The sequence below is a fragment of the Macaca thibetana genome, chromosome 14 (genome assembly GCF_024542745.1).
Source record: "Macaca thibetana thibetana isolate TM-01 chromosome 14, ASM2454274v1, whole genome shotgun sequence".
NCBI classification, from domain to species: Eukaryota; Metazoa; Chordata; class Mammalia; order Primates; family Cercopithecidae; genus Macaca; species Macaca thibetana.
Genome location: NC_065591.1, coordinates 59,219,331 through 59,239,969, shown reverse-complemented (window position 1 = coordinate 59,239,969; position 20,639 = coordinate 59,219,331). Strand labels below are relative to the sequence as shown.

At 49.6% G+C, this 20,639-nt stretch overlaps 3 protein-coding genes across 11 annotated transcripts in view; 1 reads left to right on the top strand and 2 right to left on the bottom strand.

Moving 5' to 3' along the window:
* Positions 1-20,639, bottom strand: part of LOC126935030 (tripartite motif-containing protein 3) — a 172,194-nt gene that overhangs the window by 14,438 nt on the left and 137,117 nt on the right. The window contains exons 7-8 of one of the 2 annotated variants that reach the window (XM_050756113.1): positions 9,934-10,078; positions 1,803-1,970 (exon numbers count right to left, since the gene is read on the bottom strand). In XM_050756113.1, coding sequence (XP_050612070.1) covers positions 1,803-1,970; positions 9,934-10,078 — 313 coding nt within the window. Of the gene's footprint in view, positions 1-1,802; positions 1,971-9,933; positions 10,101-20,639 lie in introns of those variants that run through there. The other variant, XM_050756114.1, reaches the window with a different exon arrangement.
* On the bottom strand, positions 12,679-17,638 carry ARFIP2 (ADP ribosylation factor interacting protein 2). 3 transcript variants are annotated; one of them, XM_050756308.1, is made up of 8 exons: positions 17,380-17,638; positions 16,474-16,614; positions 16,126-16,222; positions 15,298-15,416; positions 14,896-15,117; positions 14,198-14,355; positions 13,875-14,049; positions 12,679-13,428 (listed from the first exon to the last, which is right to left on the bottom strand). In XM_050756308.1, the coding sequence occupies exons 2-8, from the start codon at positions 16,570-16,572 to the stop codon at positions 13,273-13,275; spliced, it is 1,026 nt and encodes a 341-aa protein (XP_050612265.1). In that variant the 5' UTR covers positions 16,573-16,614; positions 17,380-17,638; the 3' UTR covers positions 12,679-13,272. The 3 variants fall into 3 exon arrangements, with proteins under 3 accessions (XP_050612265.1, XP_050612266.1, XP_050612267.1); XM_050756309.1 differs by having other exon boundaries at positions 16,474-16,574; positions 17,380-17,624; XM_050756310.1 differs by lacking the exons at positions 16,474-16,614; positions 17,380-17,638 and having other exon boundaries at positions 15,298-15,468; positions 16,126-16,185.
* On the top strand, positions 16,879-19,198 carry TIMM10B (translocase of inner mitochondrial membrane 10B). 6 transcript variants are annotated; one of them, XR_007719199.1, is made up of 4 exons: positions 16,879-17,702; positions 17,904-17,999; positions 18,191-18,435; positions 18,983-19,198. XR_007719199.1 is itself a non-coding variant. In XM_050756468.1 (3 exons), the coding sequence occupies exons 1-3, from the start codon at positions 17,367-17,369 to the stop codon at positions 18,365-18,367; spliced, it is 609 nt and encodes a 202-aa protein (XP_050612425.1). In that variant the 5' UTR covers positions 16,879-17,366; the 3' UTR covers positions 18,368-19,198. The 6 variants fall into 6 exon arrangements, 3 of the variants coding, with proteins under 3 accessions (XP_050612425.1, XP_050612424.1, XP_050612427.1); XR_007719198.1 differs by having other exon boundaries at positions 17,904-18,011; XR_007719200.1 differs by lacking the exon at positions 17,904-17,999.

The window sequence follows — 20,639 nt, the reverse complement described above, 5'->3', positions numbered from 1 at the left end:
GGAGTGCTCAGTGATCTGGGCACAGGAGAAAGTGCAGAGACATCCAATTTCGGCTCTGATCCAACATTGAGCTTCTATTGCATGGGCTCTGCAAAGGATAAAGATATGAAAGAACTGCAGGGGAGCCAGTCAGTCAGCCACAGGGTACAGGATGGGCAGGAAAGAACGAGAGGCCAGCATGCAGTTGGTGACTGGGAAAAGAGGGAGCAGTCAAAGGGGCTAGACATTTATATTGTATCAAAAGTGGTGTAATGGGAGTGGGGTAATGGGAGCCAGGAGTGGAACGTTGCAGTTTATGACTACAGGTAAGATTCTGGATGAAAAGATTCAGGGCATGGTTGGGAGGGAGTGTTAAGTGAGGTGGAATGGGGGACAACCCTGAAGAAATAGTTAAGAACCAACAGGCACAAGAGGGTGGTTGTCCCCAGGTTGACCGAAGAACTTGAATGGACAAGAAAACTGAGGCCATTTCCAGTTGATAAAGGAGAGTGGGCAGTGGAGCTGGAATCTCAAAGAGCAGGGCTGGCAGGGAAGCAGTATCCCTGGTGCAGAGCCAGGTTTCAGTTGGGGCAGAAGACAGAGGAAAAGTGTGGATAGAGGCAATGGTGAGAAGAACCCAGGGACCAGGCCATCCAAGAAAGAACAATGAGAGATGAGGGACCGAGAGAATACTGTCAAAATACAGATGCGATCACATATAAAACCCTGCAAAGGCTTCATGTGGCTCTCAGCGTAAAGGCGAAATTCCCTAACAGGTCTACAAAGCCCTAGGTGGTCTGGCCTCTACCTACCTCTCCAGCTTCATCCCATGCTACTCTCAGTCACACTCACTCTGCTCTAGCCCCACCAGGCTTCCTCCAGGCCTCTTACCTGACATATTTTCTCATGTCACATGGGTTTTTCCAATGGTCTTCCTTCTGCGCAGAATGCTCTTCCAACTCCCTTTACCTGCTTAACTCCTATTCATTGTCTGAATTGCTCCTCAGGGAAACCTTCCCTGATTCTCCAAACCATAACAGATTCCATATGACAATCTCTCATAGCTCAGCACTTTATTTGCAGCACTTACTAAAAGTTCTATTTATCTATAATCTGGCTATATGATTATTTGATGACTATCTTTCTCTTTCACTAGACTGTTAGCTCTTTAAGAGTAAGCATTATAAGTGTTGGGTACCTTAAACACTCTACTTGATTGTTACCCATTCTATGCTTGTAACAATATATCACATGTTCCCCGTAAATATGTAAACTATTGTGTATCCGTTTTTAAAAAGAGTAAGGATCATATCTGTTTTTGCTCATCACTGCATACCCAATGCCTAGGACAGGGTCTGGCACATAGTTGTTCAATAAATGAATATTTGTTAAATGAATAAATGATTGATAGAAGCCTAGAGGCTGGGATGGGTTGCCATTCACTGAGTACCTGAGGACAACAATGAGGACAAGCAGGGAAGGACAGACCTAGCTTCAAATATCCTCCTACTAGTCATAAATTGCTGATGCCAAAGCTGGTTGAGTCTCAACACTGTTTGATTTATCAGGTGGTGTCAAAAGCCGCCTTGAGGTTTGGGAAAGGACAGAGAAGGCCCTATTCTGGACAGGAACCATGGCCCAGTATTACAAGCTTATGGTTCTCTCACAGGTTCTTGCCCCCAAAACCTCATTTCCTGCAGGTTGGGGTTCACCTGCTCTCCTCCCAAGTAAGCATGTTGCCCTCACCTACTACAGGTTTACACATGCTCCCTCAGGAGAGCCCACAGGATCCTCATTCCTCCCCAGTACACACATCCCCTCACCTCTCACAGAAGGTGTGCAGGCAAGGAAGAACCTTGGGGCACTGGTACCGATCCAGGCAGATGCTGCATACCAGGAACTGCTTGTCCATCGGCTGGACCTCTGGGCCAGGGCTGTCCTCCCTCTTTGCCATGGCGCCCACAGTTGGCTCCTGCCACTCACACCAGCCTCTGTACAGAGAGATGGTCAGCACCAGGGAGTCCAGCACTTCTTCTCCCCACCCAATCCCCGCCACTCAAATCCCCTGCAGAGAACTTGCCCCCACCTCTTCCCTGCTAGGGGCAAGACAGGGCAGTGACTGGAAGGATCAGGGTGATGTGACCCCTGAGCCTGGTGTTCTGTTTAAGAGCACAGATGTAGGATTAGACTGGGTTTCAAACCTGGCTCAGTCTCTCACCAGCTGTGTGAGCTTGGACAATTCATATAACTTATCTGAGCCTCAGTGTCTTAATTTGTAATTACAAGAATAATAATTTGAAAGTGTGACATAGTGTATATTGAGTGCATGGTACACAGATGTCCATTTTCACTGACATACTTACCCTTCATCTCCTCTGCCTCCCCCAAATCCTCCTCCAAGAGACCTGAATGGAGTGTCTCCCTTTGATTACCTGTAGCTCTTCCATTTATCCCCTGACCCACCTCTTAGTACAACTACCTGAAACTGCACTCTTTTTCAGACCCAGTTAGTATCAAGTTCAGGATTGCTTCCTGAATATCTTAAACCATTCTCTCCAATCCCACAGCTACTCCCCCCCTCCAATTCAGGTGACCATCATTTCTCTCCTGGAATACAGCAATAGCCTCTTAACTGGTGTTCTTGTCTCCTCACTGACACCTTTCCATCTATCTTCCTCGCAGCCAGAATGTTTTTAAAACACAGATTTGATCTTGTCACTACTCTGTTTAAATTCCTTCAATGGTTCTCCATTGTCCAAAGTCCTTAAATTGGCCAATGAGGCTTAACTTTGCCCCATACCTTTTCTACAACCTCATGTCTCATGAGTCTATGATCAATCATTCTTGCTGGTTTTTTGTTTTGTTTTTTTTGGTTTGTTTGTTTGTTTTCCCAGTTCCTGGAAAACTCCTTGTTCTCTTTTGCTTCTGGGAGATCACCCATTCGTTCTCTCTGTCCTGAGATCCTCCTCCTGGCCCCTTTTCCTGGCTGATGTGACATCTACGCATCTTTCAGGTCCCCATATAAATGTCACCTCCTTTAGAAGACCTTCCATGACTACCCAGAGTCTGGCGTGGGTGCTCTACCTCTGTGTCCCTCAGCACCCTGTATTTACTCCATCCTAACTCTTAAAAGCTATGCTGTGATTTTCTTGTTACTTCTCTGCTTTCTCCACTCCATGCAGTGTTCTTGAGGGCAGGCATTTTATTTATGTATTTACATTTTATTTTATGTTTTCATTCTTAGCACTTAGCACAGAGTCTGACATAAAGATTGACCTATACTTATTGAACTGATTTCAGGAATTCAATAAATATTTACTGCCTACTTTGCACAGGTGTTAGGAATGGAATGATAAAAGAGATAGGGTCACTGTCCCTGTGGTGGGGAGGTGGTGGCAGATATTCTAAAAGTAAACAATGGTGGCAGGGAAGTGATATAAAGAAAAAATGGATGCTGTGAGAAAGAACACTTTTGATTGGGTCACCAGGGAAGGCTCTCCAAGGAGGTAACTTTTAAGCAGAATTCTGGGTGGATGGGAGAAAAATGGAATGGGTGAGGGTGAGAAACAACAGGGAATCAGGAAGGGAAATCATTCTAGGCTCATCACTGCATACCCAATGCCTAGGACAGGGTCCTATAAATAAAAAGCTTCTTTCATTGGAGCCAAGTCAATAAAAGCAAGAGGTGAGTTTGGGAAGATAGGTGGAGATGAGATCATGAAGGACCTTATAACCACCATTAAGAATGTGATTTTGGCTGGGTGCAGTGGCTCATGCCTGTAATACTAGCACTTTCAGAGGCCAAGGCAGGAAGATCGTTGAGCCCAGGAATTGGAGACCAGCCTGGGTAACATAATGAGACCAATATCTACAAAAAATTTAAAAATTATCTGGGCATGGTGGTACACACCTGTAGTCCCAGCTACTTGGGAGGCTGAGCTGGGAGGATTGCTTGAGCCCAGGAGGTGGAGGCTGCAGTGAGCCATAATCGTGCCACTGCACTCTAGCCTGGGATGAGACAAAGTGAGATTCTGTCTCAAAAAAAAGTGATTTTATCCTAAGTTGGAGGGGGGGATGATGTGGTTTATAAATCAGTGAAAATAAATTAGAAAGCTACTCTGGCAGCTGTGAGAATTGAAGACAAAGAGAAACAAGAGTGGAATCAGAGAAACCAGTTAGGAAGCTACCAAAGTTCTTTGGGTAAGATAATGCAGGGTATCATCTGAGCTACAAGCAAAAAGCTGGACCGATTTGAGAAATATTCATTGGCCAGGCAAGATGGCTCACATCTGTAATCCCAGCACTTTGAGAGGATGAGGAAGAAGGTTCACTTGAGCTCAGGAGTTGGAGATCAGTCTGGGCAACATAATGAGACTCCATCTCTATAAAAATAAAATAAATAAAAGAGAAATCAAAAGGACATCAAGATGAACTGGGTGTGAGTGGGATGTCAATTATGACTCCTAGCTTTATCATTTTAGCAAATGATGGGCCATGAATGGAGACAGTGAGAGCTGAGGTGGAGCTGATTTGGGGCATTCTGTTCTATGTATGGTAAGTACGACGTGTCTCTGTGATGTCCAGGTAAAGCTGTCAAGTGAGAAACAGAATACAGGAGGTCAAAAGTCTGGGCTGGTTACTGATTTGGGATCACTGGCATATAAATGGCACTTACAGCAATGAAAACACATGAGACCACCTAGGGACAGAGGGCAGACATGATAAGAAAAGGGCCTGGCACGAGGGAGGGGAGCTAGCAAAAGTGACTGAGAAAGAGATCCTGAGAAATGGTAGGAAAACCAAGAGAGTGTGAAACCAAAGAAATCAACAGAACAGTACAAGAAAAAGAAGGGGTGAAATAAGAAACAGACTGAAGAGTGTCCACTAGATTTGGCTGTGGTGGAGTGGCAGGGGCAGAAGCCACATCAGAGTGACTGAAGAGTAAATGGGAGATGAAGTTAACACAGCAGATGAGACAATGGATGGCAGGGATTTGGTCATGAAGGGTGGCAGAACAATAGCTGAATTACTCCAAAATAGGCAGTGACTAGGACCAGGTCACCATTGTCTATGCTGTTAGATGCATTATGAGCCTTTTTCTGAAGACTGTGAATGAATGAATGAATGAATGAATGAATGAATGCAGGAGGGAGTCTAGATTTGGGGAGGGATAGAAGGGCTGAGTTGCTGTGCCTTTTGTTTGTGTAAGAGTGGGCCTGGGTAGAGTGGGAAGGGCGTGCCTGAAAGTACCCTCTCCTGATGTGGGCACTGGCATCCTGATGTTCTCTCTACAGTTGTAATGGGTTCTGGAGTCTGAAGACTTAATACCAGGAAAACATAGCAGGAGGGAGGACAGATTGAAGGTTGGCAGAAGGACCAGGAGGCGGGAGGCAAGCTGAAGCTTCTGTCTGGTGAAGGGAAAGGCTGGGAGGAAGAGTGGGAGTGGTCTGCTGGGTCCTGCTGGGGTAGCTGGATGCCAGGCTCCACCTCTCTCCAAGCCTAGGGGCTCTCCCAGACTGTCACACAGGGGCGGGGATTGGGCTACCTCCAAGGACTAATAGCTCCTCCCCACCTCCTCCCCTTCCTGCTTCAGTTTGCCTCCCAGACTTACTGGGCATGCAGCCGCTGAGGCCATACCCCTGCCTGAATCTGAGATTCTCTTCCTCCCGTGGGGTCCTAGCTCTTCCATCCCACTGTGCTCTAGAGATTTGCCCCCAAGATCCTATAGGTGGTGGTTCAAGCGGACTGTTTATCACAGCAGACACTTATAAGGCCTTGGTCTCAGAGCTGGACTTCACTCTCCTTCCTCAGACTGCCTTCTGCTATCCCTGCATTGGTTATTCCCACCATCCTTTATGGCTTAGTTCTCAAGGCACCTCATTCCCTCATTCAGCATTCACTTGACACTGCTGCTAGGCCTGGGGACACAAAGACAAATAGTCACAGCTCAGCCTTCATGGATTCCACAATCTAATAAATAGGTTACTGCAATGCAAAGTGGTGAAGACCATAATGAGGAAGCACCAATTGTTCCAGGAGTACAAAGGTTACCTAACCTAGATCTGGAGCAGGGATGGGTCCAGAGGTTGGAAGCCAACCTTTCTCCTAAAGAAAGTAACTTTAGTAACTCCTAAAGAAAGTTACTTTCTCCTAAAGAAAGGACAGACACTGTGATGGGAGGGCTAAGAAACAAGATGGAGAGGTAGGCAAAAGACACATGATGCAATGCTTTGTTGGGCTTATTAAGGAGTTGAGACTTTACCCTTACCTGCTAGGGAATGAAGGATTTATCCAAAAAGCAAAGGAAAACCTTGGTAGTGGTGAGGGCTATTATGTATAGAGTGACAAAAGTATATTTTTGGCTGCTGTGTGGAAAATAGTTTAAAGGGCAAGGATGGAAAATTAAGAAACTGCCTTGATTAGGAGAATAGCAAAGGGAGGCCAAGATAAATGAATTTTGCAGGGGGATAGCAACAGAACTTGGTGGCTGAGTATACATATGAAGAGTTAGGGGAGAAGAAGGAATTAACAGACGATTCTTTGGAAACTCTCAAAGAACAGCAGTTTGGATGAGAGGATGATAAGTTCGGTGTTTATCTTTTAAGGTTTTTTCATTTTTGTTTTTAAGAGACAGGGTCTTACTCTGTTGTCCAGGCTGGAATGTGGTGTTATGATCATAGCTCACTGCAGCCTCAAACTCCTGGGCTCAACTAATCCTCCTGCCTTGGCCTGCCAAAGTGTGGGGATTGCAGGCATGAGCCACAGCACCCAGCTAGAGTTCAGTGTTTAATGTGATGAATCTGAGGTGCCTATGGGATGTAATTCAAGTGGAGAGGTCCAGTTGGCAGTTGGCAAGATACGCTGAAGCCTAAGAGAGACGTCTGGCCTGGAGACATGAATTTGGATGTTGGTGTAGAGATGGTTCCTGAAGCCATGGAAGTGGATGACATTACCCAGAGAGGGTAAAGTGAGAAAGGAGGGCCTATCACCAAGCCCCAAGGAACCTCAATATTTAAGAGATAGGCCCAGGAAGCAGAGTCTGCAAAGAAGATTGAGAAGGCACAGCCAGAGAAGCAAGAGAATCAGGAAACAGAGATGTCATGAATGCCAAGGGAGAAGAGAACTTCATGAACAAGGGAGTGAAATGCTGCAGAGGTCCCATTATTTAAGCCCCAAAGAGGCTCTCATTAACCTCAGAGCGTGTGGTTTTCAGGGGATGGAGGACAGGAAGCCAGATCCAGGGAGTCAAGCAAGAAGCTGATTGTGAACAAATGAAGACAGCCAGTGCTGACTCCACTAGATCCTGGACATCTGCAAAGCATGTGTTTCAAGGCTTTTCAGTTTCTCCAAATTCTCAAACAGCATTAATTTCCCCCAGAACTTCTTCCTACAATCTCACAGGATTCCCAGTATACATGAATTACACAGCTGTGAATAGAGGTAACCAAGGCATTGTTGAAAATGGATGTGAGAGGCCAGCTAGGCTCACTTGCTTGCTAAAATAACTCACGTCTACTCACTAGCTTCCAGGTTTATCTGATCATTTGAGATCTCAAAAAAATGACAAATGACTGCAGGTTACAGTCTTTGGGCTTTCTCCGAAACAAATGAAGCCTTGGATGAGGCAAAGTCCTTAAAGCCAATGAATCCTTTAAATAAGATTGGCAGGGAAGCAAAGCAATGGCCATCTCCCCCAACACTGCCAGACTGAGTAAAGTGAATGAACCATTCAATCAGACTTCTCTGGGCATATTGTGGGCCAGGTCCTTCAGCTGAGAAATGGAGACACAAAGCTGAATCAGACACACTCCCTGTCTTTCACAAGTCTGTAGACTAATGTGAGAAACAGAAATGGAAACACGTAACTACAATGTGATAAGTACCATGATATTGACATGTTCAAATTGCTACAGCAGCAAACTGGAGGAAGTATCTAACTCTGAGGGTGCTATAGGATAAAGAAGGCTTCCAGAGGAAGGGGTATTTGAGCTGTCTTGAGGGACAAATAGGACGTGGATATGTACATTGGGGAAACAATGAGTAAAGAAACAGAAACAAGAGAAACTAAGAAATATGGACCAAATGGACAGACTGCAAATCTCAAAAAGGCGAGGTTATACATGATGCTTTTACATCCTAAAAGCATAAAAATAAATAAATCTAAATAAATAAATAAAAGACACCACCACTCACCTACCCTCACAAGCCAGAACCCTGGCAGTCTTATCAATTATGCCTTTTCTTTCACCTTTCAGATACAAGCTATGACTACATCCTCAATTCTGCCTCTGAAAACGTGGCTAGGTTTAAAAAGTGAGGAGATCTAGGATCTAGTCTTGACACTGTAGCTAACACCACTAACACAAGGTGAAACTCTAGGCAAGTTCTGACCCCATTCCCTTACTTGTAAATTGGGAGAAGAAGGGTGTTTTCTCAAAATCTGAGACTCCCAAGGTTCCCTCTCAAGCCAAGAGTCTCTACAGATCATACCATGAGCCCATGATTAAACCTCATCTTGTACTACCTCGATGATTTGACTTCTAGTTTTCACTGTTAGGCTAAATGTGTTAGAGGATGGTCTTAGTTCCCTCCCCTCCACACTCCCCCGCCACACTCCCCACCCTGCCCCCTGGTAAATAAATGTTTGCTGAGTTTTAAGTCACCTGTGACACTCTATGAATGCTCTCTATTCTAACCATAGGGTTTTTCTGCTTTTTCTGAACATGGGCTATACTATCTCAACTATGGACTTTTTGCTCAAGTTCTCTCAGCAAGAATGCCATTGTCTCCTAAGTGGCTGTGGCAGTACTTGGCATGCAGGAAGTACTCAGTATATGTTGGTTACAGGAGAGCCCTGTTTACATCTCTGCAGTTCCCTTTCATCAGAGAGAGAGATGCAAAAGTAATGGCAGTAACAAGACAGTGAATAAAGTCCCAAGAAGAGAGACCTCTGCTTATATAAGGAAGCTTTTCCACAGCAGAAGGTAGCAAGTGCTCTGTCACTGGAGGCATACAAGCCCAAAGAAGCAGGGCTCCTGTCAGGCCTGCAGCTCTGATTCCAATTCTGCAGCAAATCATCCCCTGCTTAGGGGATGAATGGGCACCAGTGGGCTAGACAGACTGGCCAGGAGAGACCTGTGGTATTTTCTGCACCTGCTCTGACCTCCCAGATGTGATCTTCCTGCTAGGGCCAGTCCTGAGTTTCTGTTGTCCACATCAGAGAACCCCCACACCAAGAACAAACCCAGGGCCTGCCCTCAGTCGAACTGACCTCCCTGGGGTGCAGCCTGCCCCTCCAACCTGCAACCATCTGTCCCTGCAGGTTTGCAGCCCAGGATCTGAAGCCAATTCCAGAAGGGAGGAGGTCAGAACCAGGGAGGGGCCTGGGGTCCTCCAGGCAGGGCTCAGGCTACAGGAGAACCAGAGGGGTCCTTTCCCACAAAAACACAGCCTCCACATGAGGCTTCCTGTCCACAGAGCAGTGCATGGGGAGGAAAGGGTGTCCTCCATCCTGACTGGTGGGCCTGTGGGTGCCAGAGGATGGAAGGGGCGGGGGGGGGGGGGTAGAGTGGGGGTGGGGGAGCAAGGGGTGGAGGTGTCTGCACCAGGGAGAAAAGAGCCCTTCAGACAAGCTGGGCCACAATATTCCAGAGTCCCACTCAGCACCCACCACCACCACCACCCTCGGCCGCAGCGTTCAGCACCCTCCGCCAACACACACAAGCTCCCAAACCCCGCGCTCCTCCAAGGAACCATCACCCATCCACCCGCGCCTCCCCGCCTCAAAACAGGGACCTCACGTGAGCAGCCACAGCCCGAAGAATCCCCCTGCTGCTCTCACGGACATGGACACGCCTCACGTGGGCAGAGAGAAGCACAGCTTTTGAAAATCATCCGTGCCCCCACCCACAGACGCTCGGACCCAGACCCGGGCTGACAGGAATACAAACGCACCTTTGGGGCCCGCCCGTCGCACTCACCGCGTTGGAGCAGGATGCGAGGGCAAAGCCTGGACTGCGCCCACTCTGCGGGGCCCGCGGCGCTGCTACTGCTGCCAGCGCCCGTCCGCCCGGCCCTGCCCGCGCCTCAGCCTGTCCCCGCGCCGGCGCCGCCGCCGGACTAGCAGCACAGGCCGGAGGGAGGGGCCGGGGCGGGGCTGCGGACCGGCCGGGGGAGGGGGCGACTCCAGCAGGGAAGACCCACCCACGCCCCGCCCCCCGCCACGGAGGCCCCGCCCACCCCTACCGCATCGGCACGCCCCTCCCCAACGCCCCAACCTCCTGGGCACTTTGCCTCCTTGGTGCTGCTGGGGAGCCGGGGAGCCGGCGAGCCGGATCCCGGATCTCGGATCCCGGATCTCCGCCAGCTGCCTCCGGCTCCGGGAAGGGCGGTGTAGTCGGTCTCAGGGACTGAGATGAGACTCCGTCAAGAAAAGGCAGCTGGGGCAGCAGGGATTTCGGACTCTGGGTGCCTGTCCGGGCCGCCTGCCTCCTGGAGGCGTCCTTTCCGGCTTCCTTGGAGTGCTCCTATGTAATATGCTGGTCTATCGCCTGACCAGGAATACGCAGAAACCGTCTGTACCTTAGCACGATCTCTGGGCGGCAGAAGGGCAGTACCCAGAACTCTGGGAGAAGGAGTTAAGGGGTAGAAAGGTGGGGGATTTGATTAGGCTTTGGTTCAGACCATCCAGCGACTCCCCTTCCTCACACCAAAGACACTGGGCAATTCTCAGAATCATCACCTTGTGCAAAAAGCAGCCCCAAGTGGAAAATAATTACAACAGTTTACAGGGACTGAGTGGTTATTATGTGCCAGACACAGAACTAGCCACTTTACATATATTATTCAATAGTCAGTAGGTAGCATCTTTTATTGGCCTTATTTTACAATGGAAAAAATAGGGATCTGGCTCCCCAGACATTAGCCCTCATCACTCAGCTAGAAAGTGGGCAGAACCTGGAGTTGAGTCCTGTTTTTAGGCCCTACAGCCAGCATTTGGAGACTCAGTACCTTACATGTTGAAAAATCCCCAGTGGCCCGTGAAGTGGCAACTCATATGAGGACCACCTTCTTTGCCCCAAAAATCAAGCTCTAGTCAGATGACTGCAGACTGACCAAAGCCCAGAAGACTGCCTGGGAGCTGCAATATCCGTGACAAAGGGCAAACTCAGGCCTGTGAGGATCCCTGCACTATGGGAATCTGCTGAGTGGGTCATCCCCTTCCTCCAACCTTCCAAAGTTGGGGAGAATCCTGAAAAATTCTCGTTTCCTTGGCCAAAGGGTATTCAGGTGATGACACCTGAGCCCTGACTAAACCAAAGTGCTGTTAGGAAGCTTTCTTGTGACCTCTCCACAAGGTTCAGATTTAGGCTGAACACCTGAGTGCAGCAGGAGCTTTGGGAACTGGCTCAACCTCTTATCCACCTGAGTTCAGCACATAGCACAGGATGCTCCAGTGCTTGTGAAGGAACCCCAGACGGGGATCATGCTTGCAGTTTTGGGCGGGGGCTACTAGACTACCCAAAATGAGGGAACTGGAGTCTATATGACACTATCTTTGGGCGGGGGCTACTACACTACCCAAGATGAGGGAACTGGAGTCTATATGACACTATCTTAAGCCTTAGAGGACTACTTTTCTCAACCCTATACTTCTCCCATGCAGTCAAATTTCTGCTCAAAATACTTCTCAGCTCCTTCTCCAGAGGGCAAAAGTCCTTAACCAGCCTGCAGTCTTCATCTAGCCACTCCCTCTTCATTTTTCATTCCAAGCAGTTCCTCCTAGTTCCTATTCAGAGCCTTCACTATATGCTGGCCTCTCTGCCTGGGATGCTCTTCCCTTTACCCTGCCTGTTTGTCATCTACTCACCCTTCAGGTCTCAGCTTTTTTTTTTTTTTTTTTTTTTTTTGAGACAGAGTCCTGCTCTGTTGCCCAGGCTAGAGTGCAGTGGCACAATCTCAGCTCACTGCAAGTTCCACCTCCCAGGTTCACACCATTCTCCTGCCTCAGCTTCCCAAGTAGCTGGAACTACAGGCGCCCACCACCATGCCCAGCTAATTTTTGTATTTTTAGTAGAGATTAGCCAGGATGGTCTTGATCTCCTGACCTCGTGATCCACCCGTCTCGGCCTCCCAAAGTGTTGGGATTACAGGCGTGAGCCACTGCGCCCGGCCTGGTCTCAGCTTTCAAAGTGACATCCTCATTTCCACCCCAGTCTATGCCAGATGCTCCTCCTTGGTGCTCCCATAGCACCCTGTACTTCTGTATCCTAATGCTTATCACTGTTTTGTAGTTGCCTGGTTACTTGTCTCTTTCCCCCAATAGGCCCTAGGCACTTGGGCAGGGACCGTGTTTTATTCACTGATGTTTCCCCAGGGTCTAACGCAGTGCCTGGCAAATGAAAGCACTCGGTAAATATTTGCTGTATGAATCAATGCATTATGGTCAGCAAACCCAACCCCCTCTGGATCTGGTGCTCTTAAAATCCATAGCTATCTTGGTGCTGGCTAAAGGACAAATAAAACTTTGGCTCCAACTGGGGCTGGGAGAGACGACTGGGCCTTCAAACCATCTCTGAAACCTGTGACTTCAGCTGCCTGGCCCCAGCTCTTGATAGGGTTCTGGTGTATGATTAGACTGAGCATGTTTCCACCCAGGCCACCCTCCTAGAGTCCCCCACAAATTGACCTCGCTGGGCCTGCTTTTATGAAAGGTTTATTCCTAGTGCTAGATCCCAATCTTCTTGGGCTCTAAGCACAATTAAACTGGGTGGGTGGGTGAGGGTAGGCCTATTCAGATGCAAGGCCAGCAATGGGGCTCCCCATTATCCCCACCCCTTTGGTCCCAGTCCCCTTCTCTGCAATGGCCACGCATAGAGGAAAGACAAAGGGTATTAGACGCAACATCATTGGCCCAGGGGAGTCTGAGAAGAGCTGCCATTGGCTGACAGGGCATTTTGAGGCTCTGCCATTGGTCAGGGGGCACACCCCAGCCTGAAGAGTGATGCCATTGGCCAGGGAGTGGTTTTGTCATAGCCGTTGGCTGTGGAGTGGAAGGAAAAGATCTGGGAATGAAGCCCTGTGGCCAGGAAGATAGACAGGGCAACAGCTTCTGGGCCTCCAGGCCCTCTTCCCACCATAGCAATGTGGGCAAAACTGGTGTCAGGCCCCAGCCAGAAAAAGGAGCCCAAGCCAGAGGGCAAGTGACAAGGGATGTCCCATGTCCAATCTCCTACACCCTGGGGCTGCCCTTCCCAATGTCCTTCTTGATAGCCAAGGTGGGCTGGGAGCAGCTCACTGCTCCTCTAGCCAGGAGGGTTTCTCAGCTCCTGGAGGCCGAAGCTTGATGTTGAACTGCTGCAGGGTCTGCTCCAGCTGTTTCTGGTTCCCAGCAAAGTAGGCGGACACGGCATTGTGGAAGAGCAGCAGCTGCTTGTGCATCACCTTGATCTGGAGGTCCAGCAGGGTCAGCTAAGGCTGGACTCAGGCGCCCTTTTTGAGGGTCTATGAGCCTGAGCCCAGGCACAGACCAGGGGCACAAGGACTCTGCTCTGATGGTGCTTTTGGGATAGGGGCTGAACTCTACCCAGGGAGTCAGAGAAGGGTCAGTCTGATGGAAGAAACCTCACTGGATTTGTTGGGCCTAAGGTTTTGGTATCCCAGCTCAGGGGGAGATTTTTCCCAGTTATGTTCCTGGGACCAGCAGCCAAATCCTCCAATGGGAAAGGGCCAGGAATTGGAGGGAGGGTGATCTGGAAAGGCCCAGGGGTTGAGGGGGTAACATTCTACTCCCTAGCTAGGCTGCATTTTGTCATTCAATAATGGGGAGGGTCTGAGGGGAAGGTTAGTGTCACAGATGAAAAGGTGGGCTAGGGTCAAGGGGGTGGGGTAGGCACCTTGTTTTCTTCCAGGAACTTGAGCTTGATGGCCACATCTCCCCGCAGCTTCTCATACTTGTCCCGATGGGCCTGGAAAGTGGCCTGGGCACTCTCGAGTCGACCACGTGTCCCTGCATCCCGGGGGCCTAGGCTCAGCTCCTCTAAGTCTGTTCGGTAGGCATCATATTCCAGCCTGGGAAGGGGGTGATAAAGGCTGGTCTCCACCCCTTTCTCCTCCAGACATACTCTCCTTTCCTTCCTGAATTCTTATGTCCCTAATGCCCAAATTTCAACCCATGCCAGCCAACTCCCCAAACCCTAAGCCCTGCCAGTGCCCACACCTGGCAGCCTCATACTGTTTCACAGTCATGAGCGTGTCTTCCATGGTCTTGGTGACCAGTGTGTTGATGCTAGAGACAAAGAAGTTCACAGCTCCTAGCAGTGTTTCCCCATTCTTGCATAGCAGTTTCTGTGTTTCTGCATTGTAGCCAAACTCCTCCTGAGGGCAGAAGGGAGGAACAGACCTTGAATACTACTACCTACCTGACTGGAGCTGTAGAGCCCTTCATTCCCCTCCTCCCTGGGGAGGAAACAGCCAGCAAAACTGGAAGAACCAAGGACTGCCTCCAGCAAAGCTCTGTTAGCTAAAAAGTCAGTGGGGTCACCCTGGGGATACCTGGGGTAGGAATGTGGGTGGTGGGCATTCTTGGATAAGTTCACAAGACTGGAACAGTCTAAGAGCTAGTGTGGCAAGCAGGGCAGGGGCTCTGATTAGGCTGAGCACTGAAGGCATTCTCCCCAATGCAGAGAGGGGTTATTTGTGAAGCACCTAGTGTGCCCCCTCCCCCACCCCCTCCAACTTCTGGACCTCTGTACAAACCCTTAGGCTGCCTCCACAGGTGAGTGCTGCTGGGGGTAGGGCTGGGCCCACCCTGAAGGGGTTCTCCCTGTGGGCTGCAGGAGGGAGGGAGGATGACGAATGACTGCCTGGGAGGGCCCATGCCCAGTTCCCCCACCCTCTTTGGTCTGGGTGAGGCACCTGAAGCTCTGGGGACTTCTGGCTGAGGTCAGCAAAGGCATCACCTAGTGCATGCTGGGTCTGCAGCAGGCTGTAGAGGTGGGCTGTCAGTGCCCGGCCCAGCTGCAGGACACTCTCATACTTGCGCTTCGTCTCACGCAGCAACTCAATCTGCAGCTCTAGCTCCAGGTCCACAGTCCGTGAGCCTCGACCAAATCGTTCTGATAACAGTTGCTTTGTGCACTGATTGGGAAATGGGGCAATAGATCAGAGACCCTAATAGCCTCCCGACACAACAGGTATCTACCCCAACGCCACCCAGGCTCCTACTCTCAGCCACAGATGGGATATTACGATCATGAGGAAAGGGGAAAAAGGTACCCATAACGAGTTTTGGGGAAGTGAGAGGTGCTCAAATCCTACCTTATAGGTGTTGATGCCCCATTTCTTGACGATGTCAAACTTTTCTCCAGCAATGCCCCGAGCCACCTCATCTCCAGGGCCAGCAGGAGTGGTGCTGTGAGATGGATGGCGGCCAGACCCTAAAGGATCAAGTTCTCTGACACCAGCCTCTCTCAGATACACCAGACACCTCTGTGGCCCCACCCATGCTTCTCTCCCAGCACATGAAATTGACTTCCCTGAAGGAGATGCTAGAGACAACTGGATTCTCCTGTTTACTAGGAGGAACTCGGACCTTGCACAGTGATAATCAAATCCTGATATACATATGGCCTCCTTGGAGGCCAGAGGAGGGGTTTGCAGGGAGTTGTTGGTGTATAGGGGCAGAGGAAACAGAAGAAAATACACTGAGTTTGGGGGCAGCAGGAGTCAAGGATGGTGGGTCATGATAACAAGAAACCTGGTTGCATTCCCATGTGGAATCTTAGTGTGAGATTCAGGGCTGTTTGTTCCTCTAAACTTTAGAATCTAAAAATTCTGAAAAGCCTCACAAAGTTCCAACTCAGCCTCAAGCTGTAGAGCGGGGGCATTCCTGTGAAGTAGGTCTTAACTTGACTCAGGTGGTGGCAGGGAAAGGACGAATGAGCCATTTCAGGGGCCAAGTGGCAAAAGGGAAATGGATGGACAATGCTGGGAGTTGCTTTTGGGCTGAGGAGAGTCCATGGGATTCCTACAAGCAGAAGTTCCTAAGATCTCCAGACATTATTCAAGCTTTCCTAGACATATCCTATGCTTCCCCAAACCATTCCTGTCCCCTCCTCCACCCAAGCTTCCTGTTTCTGTTCATACCTGTGGGGATGAGTCCATCACCAGAGCCCCCATAGCCACCAGACACAATGCTGGTTTCATTGAGGTTGGGTCCTGACACCATCACTTGCTGGAGGTCCTATAGGCCAGAGAAGAGGGGTTGCTTCAGGAACATAGGGACTGCAGAAGCATTTTGGAGGTGGGAACAAGTTTGGATTCAAGCATCATAAAGACACTACACAAGGGAAGTCTGCACAGAATCAAAATGATATGTAAAATTAAGGGAGTCAGATAAGTTCAGGGGAAGGCTACTGGAATGGAGGGTGAGAACCCAGGATTTATAAATTGGATTCCTAAATTGAAACAATTAGAAGAATCAAACAGAAGCACCTGCTCCAGCCCATCATCTTCAGGAAGCTGCCTGGCTTCACCGTTCCCGTGGATAGGGATCTCCATTGTGGCTGCCTTCCCTAGGATCCCGTCCGTCATGGCTAGGAAAGGTATTGGAGTAAAACTCTCCACCCCAGCACCCTGCAAAGCCCAACACAGAAGTTCTGGGCACTGGCCAGCACTCTAGAAGAAGGAAGCCTCCTCTGTCATTTCTTTAAAGGCTGTCCCAGGGTTTGAGTGTCCCAGCGTTTGATCATCATTCCTTTCTTCAGGTATATGTATTTCTCCCCTCCAAAATGCACATTTGTACACAGGCACACCAAAGCACGGTGTCTTCTCACAAGCCCCCAACCTCACCAGGCCTCTGGTGATTATTCTACACTCATTCAGCAGACATTTAGTGAGTGCCTACTCTGTGTCAGGTACTATTTGTGACAATGAAAATACAACAGTGAAGAGGGAAAGTATGCTCTCTTAGAACTTATCTCCATGCAGGCGTGTTTATGCTGAGCAGGAGATGGACCCTTTCCAGGGCTCAGGTCTTCACCCCCCATTCAGGTTTGTTCTCCATTGCTTGGCCTTTCTCACTCCTTTAGTGTTTCTTCCCCCTTCCTTCAGGGGGTCTCCCCTCCTCCGTCTCATACAACTCCTCTTCCTTGGGCCCTCCCCACCAGGCCTTAGTTAGATCAGTTGGTGTATGTTCCCAGTCTCTGGCAAAAGCCTGTCTTTACCAGGATATCGGTGATCCCTTCCACAGTCAGTCTCCCAGGTATGTGAGTCCCCGCCCCCACCCCCATGCACCTGGACATCAGGTGTGTCCTCATTCTTCCCCAGGGCTCGGGGCATCTTGCCCTCTGGACAGGTTTGTGCGTTCAACTTCCCGTCGCCCAAGCATGTCCCTCTCACCTCGGGCCGGGCCGCTCTTCCCCTCAGGGCGCCAGGCCCGGGCCGCGCGGGGACCTCGGGCTCCAGTTCCCGTCGCGATCCTAGCAGCAGGTCAGGGACTCGGCGGAAGTGACGTCCTCTCCGGGCAGAAGAAGCCGGCCACGTCGCAGATTATAAGGGCGGAAGTGACGTCGAAGCCGGGGCAGGGCGATACTCTAGCTTGGTTCTCGAGAGCAGCGAGAGGTTACTTCCGGGGCGGCACCGAGAAGCTGAAAAGGAAGTGGCGTAGAGCATGCGCCGGTGGCGTGATGGAGCAGCAGCAGCAGCAACAGCAACTGAGAAACGTGAGTGAGAACTAAGTCGTTTCGGGGCCAGACGTTCAGCTCGCATTCCTGCACACATCGCGGAAACCCCATAGAGCCAGGGATCTGAGGGCTGGAAACTTCGGGTTATGGTGCGCGGGCCTGGGAAACTTTGGGCGGCGCGACCTTGAGTAGAAGTGTGGGGCACATGTCGCTGAGTTCGTGGTCCCGGTTTTCTCCCAGCTGCGTGACTTCCTGTTGGTCTACAATCGGATGACAGAACTCTGCTTCCAGCGTTGTGTGCCCAGCTTGCACCACCGAGCTCTGGACGCTGAGGAGGTGGGGAACTGTGTAAGGAGGTTACGCTGCAAACAGAGTTTAGCGGTAGACTGCTTCCCTCCTCACCCCACTTCCCCTACCTCTGGTCCTGGCCTTCCCAGACCCTCACCCCTAGGCTGTGCATGGGGAAGGAAGGAGGCGGGCCCGACAGGACACCTTTGTCCTCCGCTTAAACCCTATCTTCCTTCTAGGAGGCCTGTCTGCACAGCTGTGCTGGGAAGCTGATCCATTCCAACCACCGCCTCATGGCCGCTTACGTGCAGCTCATGCCTGCCCTGGTACAGCGCCGCATCGCAGACTACGAGGCTGTCTCGGCTGTGCCAGGCGTTGCTGCTGAGCAGCCTGGGGTCTCTCCATCAGGCAGCTAGCCATCTCCAACCCCAGGAGGGAAGGCCCTGGATGGACCCTCAGATTGAAGGACCCAGTGGACCTTAGGGTTGGTGAATCCTAAACGGAGAGAATTCGAGGTCGCCTGAAAACTGGCTGTCCTTGCTCCTTTTCCTGGAGCCAATATACTCGCTTTTTACTCTGTTTGATTTATATTCTGGGCAAGGAAGCTTTGCATACTTTATTGGCATAATCCTTTGTTCTGTCATTTAGCCATATCTGCTGGCTTCAGCCCTGGCAGCTGATAAGTTGTCTTCTATATGTAGAAGGAAAACCTGAGTATTTGCAGGCATCTGGTTAAAGCAGGGTCTGTGTGTACAATTTTAAAATGAGTAATATGTCAGGCTTTATCTTAGTTTACAACAAAACTACAAGTAAGCGGTATTAGCCTCACTAAATAGATGAGGAAGCAAGATTCCAGAATGTACCAGAAGGCCATTTGATACAAAAGGAGATTGGTTCCTGCCCAGATGACAGAAAATGGGAGCTCTGTCTAGTTGTCCTTAAGTCTGACTGACTTCAATGGCTTATAACCGTGAACCAAGTATTTGTTGGTTCATAACTGTTGTTTTGTGAACTATGTCTTATATGTCTAGAATTCTGCTGGATCTAGGGAAAGGAGAAGCTGTCGAAGTACAACGGATCAAAAAACCACAGGGCTTTTGGGCACTGCCTCCTTGAGAAGTTAGTGGCCACAGAAGAGAGATGAAACCTGTAAGAAGTCTGGAGTCTTGGAACTTCAGCCATTTCCCCAGGTTGTTACTTTCTTAGTTTGTACAGTCTTCTCAGGATGAGCAGTAAAACCTTTGAACCAAGGTCTGTGTGCTTGTCTTACGGGCAATCGGGAAGGGAGAAAGTTGGGGACCGTATTCTGCAATACAGCCAAATCTGAGGAAGAAAAACTGAAGGGGGAAGTAGATGGCAATGGTTATGATAAAAAGGATAAAACGAAATCTTCGGGACTTCCTTAATGCTACCTTAATGTTTCACTGCTTGTCTAGAATCTCCTAATTCCAGCTTTCCATCATCTGCCCCACATTGGTCTCATTGAGTACAATCCGTGATTTCTTTTTTTTTTTTTGAGACGGAGTCTCACTCTGTCGCCCAGGCTGGAGTGCAGTGGCCGGATCTCAGCTCACTGCAAGCTCCGCCTCCCGGGTTCCCGCCATTCTCCTGCCTCAGCCTCCCGAGTAGCTGGGACTACAGGCGCCCGCCACCTCGCCCGGCTAGTTTTTTGTATTTTTTAGTAGAGACGGGGTTTCACCGTGTTAGCCAGGACGGTCTCGATCTCCTGACCTCGAGATCCGCCCGCCTCGGCCTCCCAAAGTGCTGGGATTACAGGCTTGAGCCACCGCGCCCGGCCCATTCTGTGATTTCTAATTCCAGCCTCTCCGTTCTTTTCTCATTATTGCCTCCCCCGCCCCCCAACTTTGTGTAATTTACTTCTGTATTCAGCAGCCTGAATAGCATATCATTCCATCACCCCATTTTCTTGCCACCCTTGGCCATCTTTTTGTATCATTCCACTTATTCTGTCTTTGCTATTTCTGCTAGAGAAAAACAGTTGTGTAATGAATGCCACTAAATATTCAAGGCCTCCAACCTTCACCTAGTCCTCACACCAGCATGCACCTTTATGGGTTCCTGGTCCATTTCCTTCTCTAATTACCATGGCAGTTATTTTACACCTTCACAGCTGTCTTTAATCCCATACCCCTCATCAGGTGACCCTGTTTCCTGTTTTAGAGGAATTGAAGCTCTTAGACATTGGTTTCCACAGTAATAATTTTAAAACTTCTTACAACTACCCACAAAGCAGATGTTCTTCCTATCTACAGAGCAGAAAATTGAAATTCTCAAGTAGGGTATTAAAGTGCAAATCTGACTTTAAAGTCCATGTTCATTTTAACACACCAGGCTGCCTCTTAAGATAGTATTTATTGAGCACCCACTTTGTGTAGGTTCTGATTTTGGTAGATGTCATGCTTTATCTTAATCTTTACCACAACTATAAGTAAGAGGTATTAGCCTCACTTAACAGATCAGGAAGCAAGAATCCAGAATGTGCCAGAAGGCCCTTTTATACACAGTTTCTTTCTTTTTGAGACAGTCTCGCTCTGTTGCCTAGGCTGGAGTGCATTGGCGCGATCTAGGCTCACCGCGACCTCTGCCACCCGGGTTCAAGCAGTTCTCCTGCCTCAGCCTCCCAAGTAGCTGGGATTACAGGCATGCGCCACCACTAATTTTTTTGTA

What these genes read in the sequence shown, in the direction of transcription:
- TIMM10B (XM_050756467.1), top strand. Translation starts at nt 17,367, where the DNA reads ATGTCCCTCTCACCTCGGGCCGGGCCGCTCTTCCCCTCAGGGCGCCAG. An exon ending in AGCAACAGCAACTGAGAAAC is followed by an intron (nt 17,703 to 17,903) that starts GTGAGTGAGAAC and finishes GTTTTCTCCCAG; the next exon opens with CTGCGTGACTTCCTGTTGGT. An exon ending in CTGAGGAGGTGGGGAACTGT is followed by an intron (nt 18,012 to 18,190) that starts GTAAGGAGGTTA and finishes TCTTCCTTCTAG; the next exon opens with GAGGCCTGTCTGCACAGCTG.
- ARFIP2 (XM_050756308.1), bottom strand. Translation starts at nt 16,572, where the DNA reads ATGACGGACGGGATCCTAGGGAAGGCAGCCACAATGGAGATCCCTATC. An exon ending in GGGGCATCAACACCTATAAG is followed by an intron (nt 15,118 to 15,297) that starts GTAGGATTTGAG and finishes TTTCCCAATCAG; the next exon opens with TGCACAAAGCAACTGTTATC. An exon ending in AGAAGTCCCCAGAGCTTCAG is followed by an intron (nt 14,356 to 14,895) that starts GTGCCTCACCCA and finishes TTCTGCCCTCAG; the next exon opens with GAGGAGTTTGGCTACAATGC.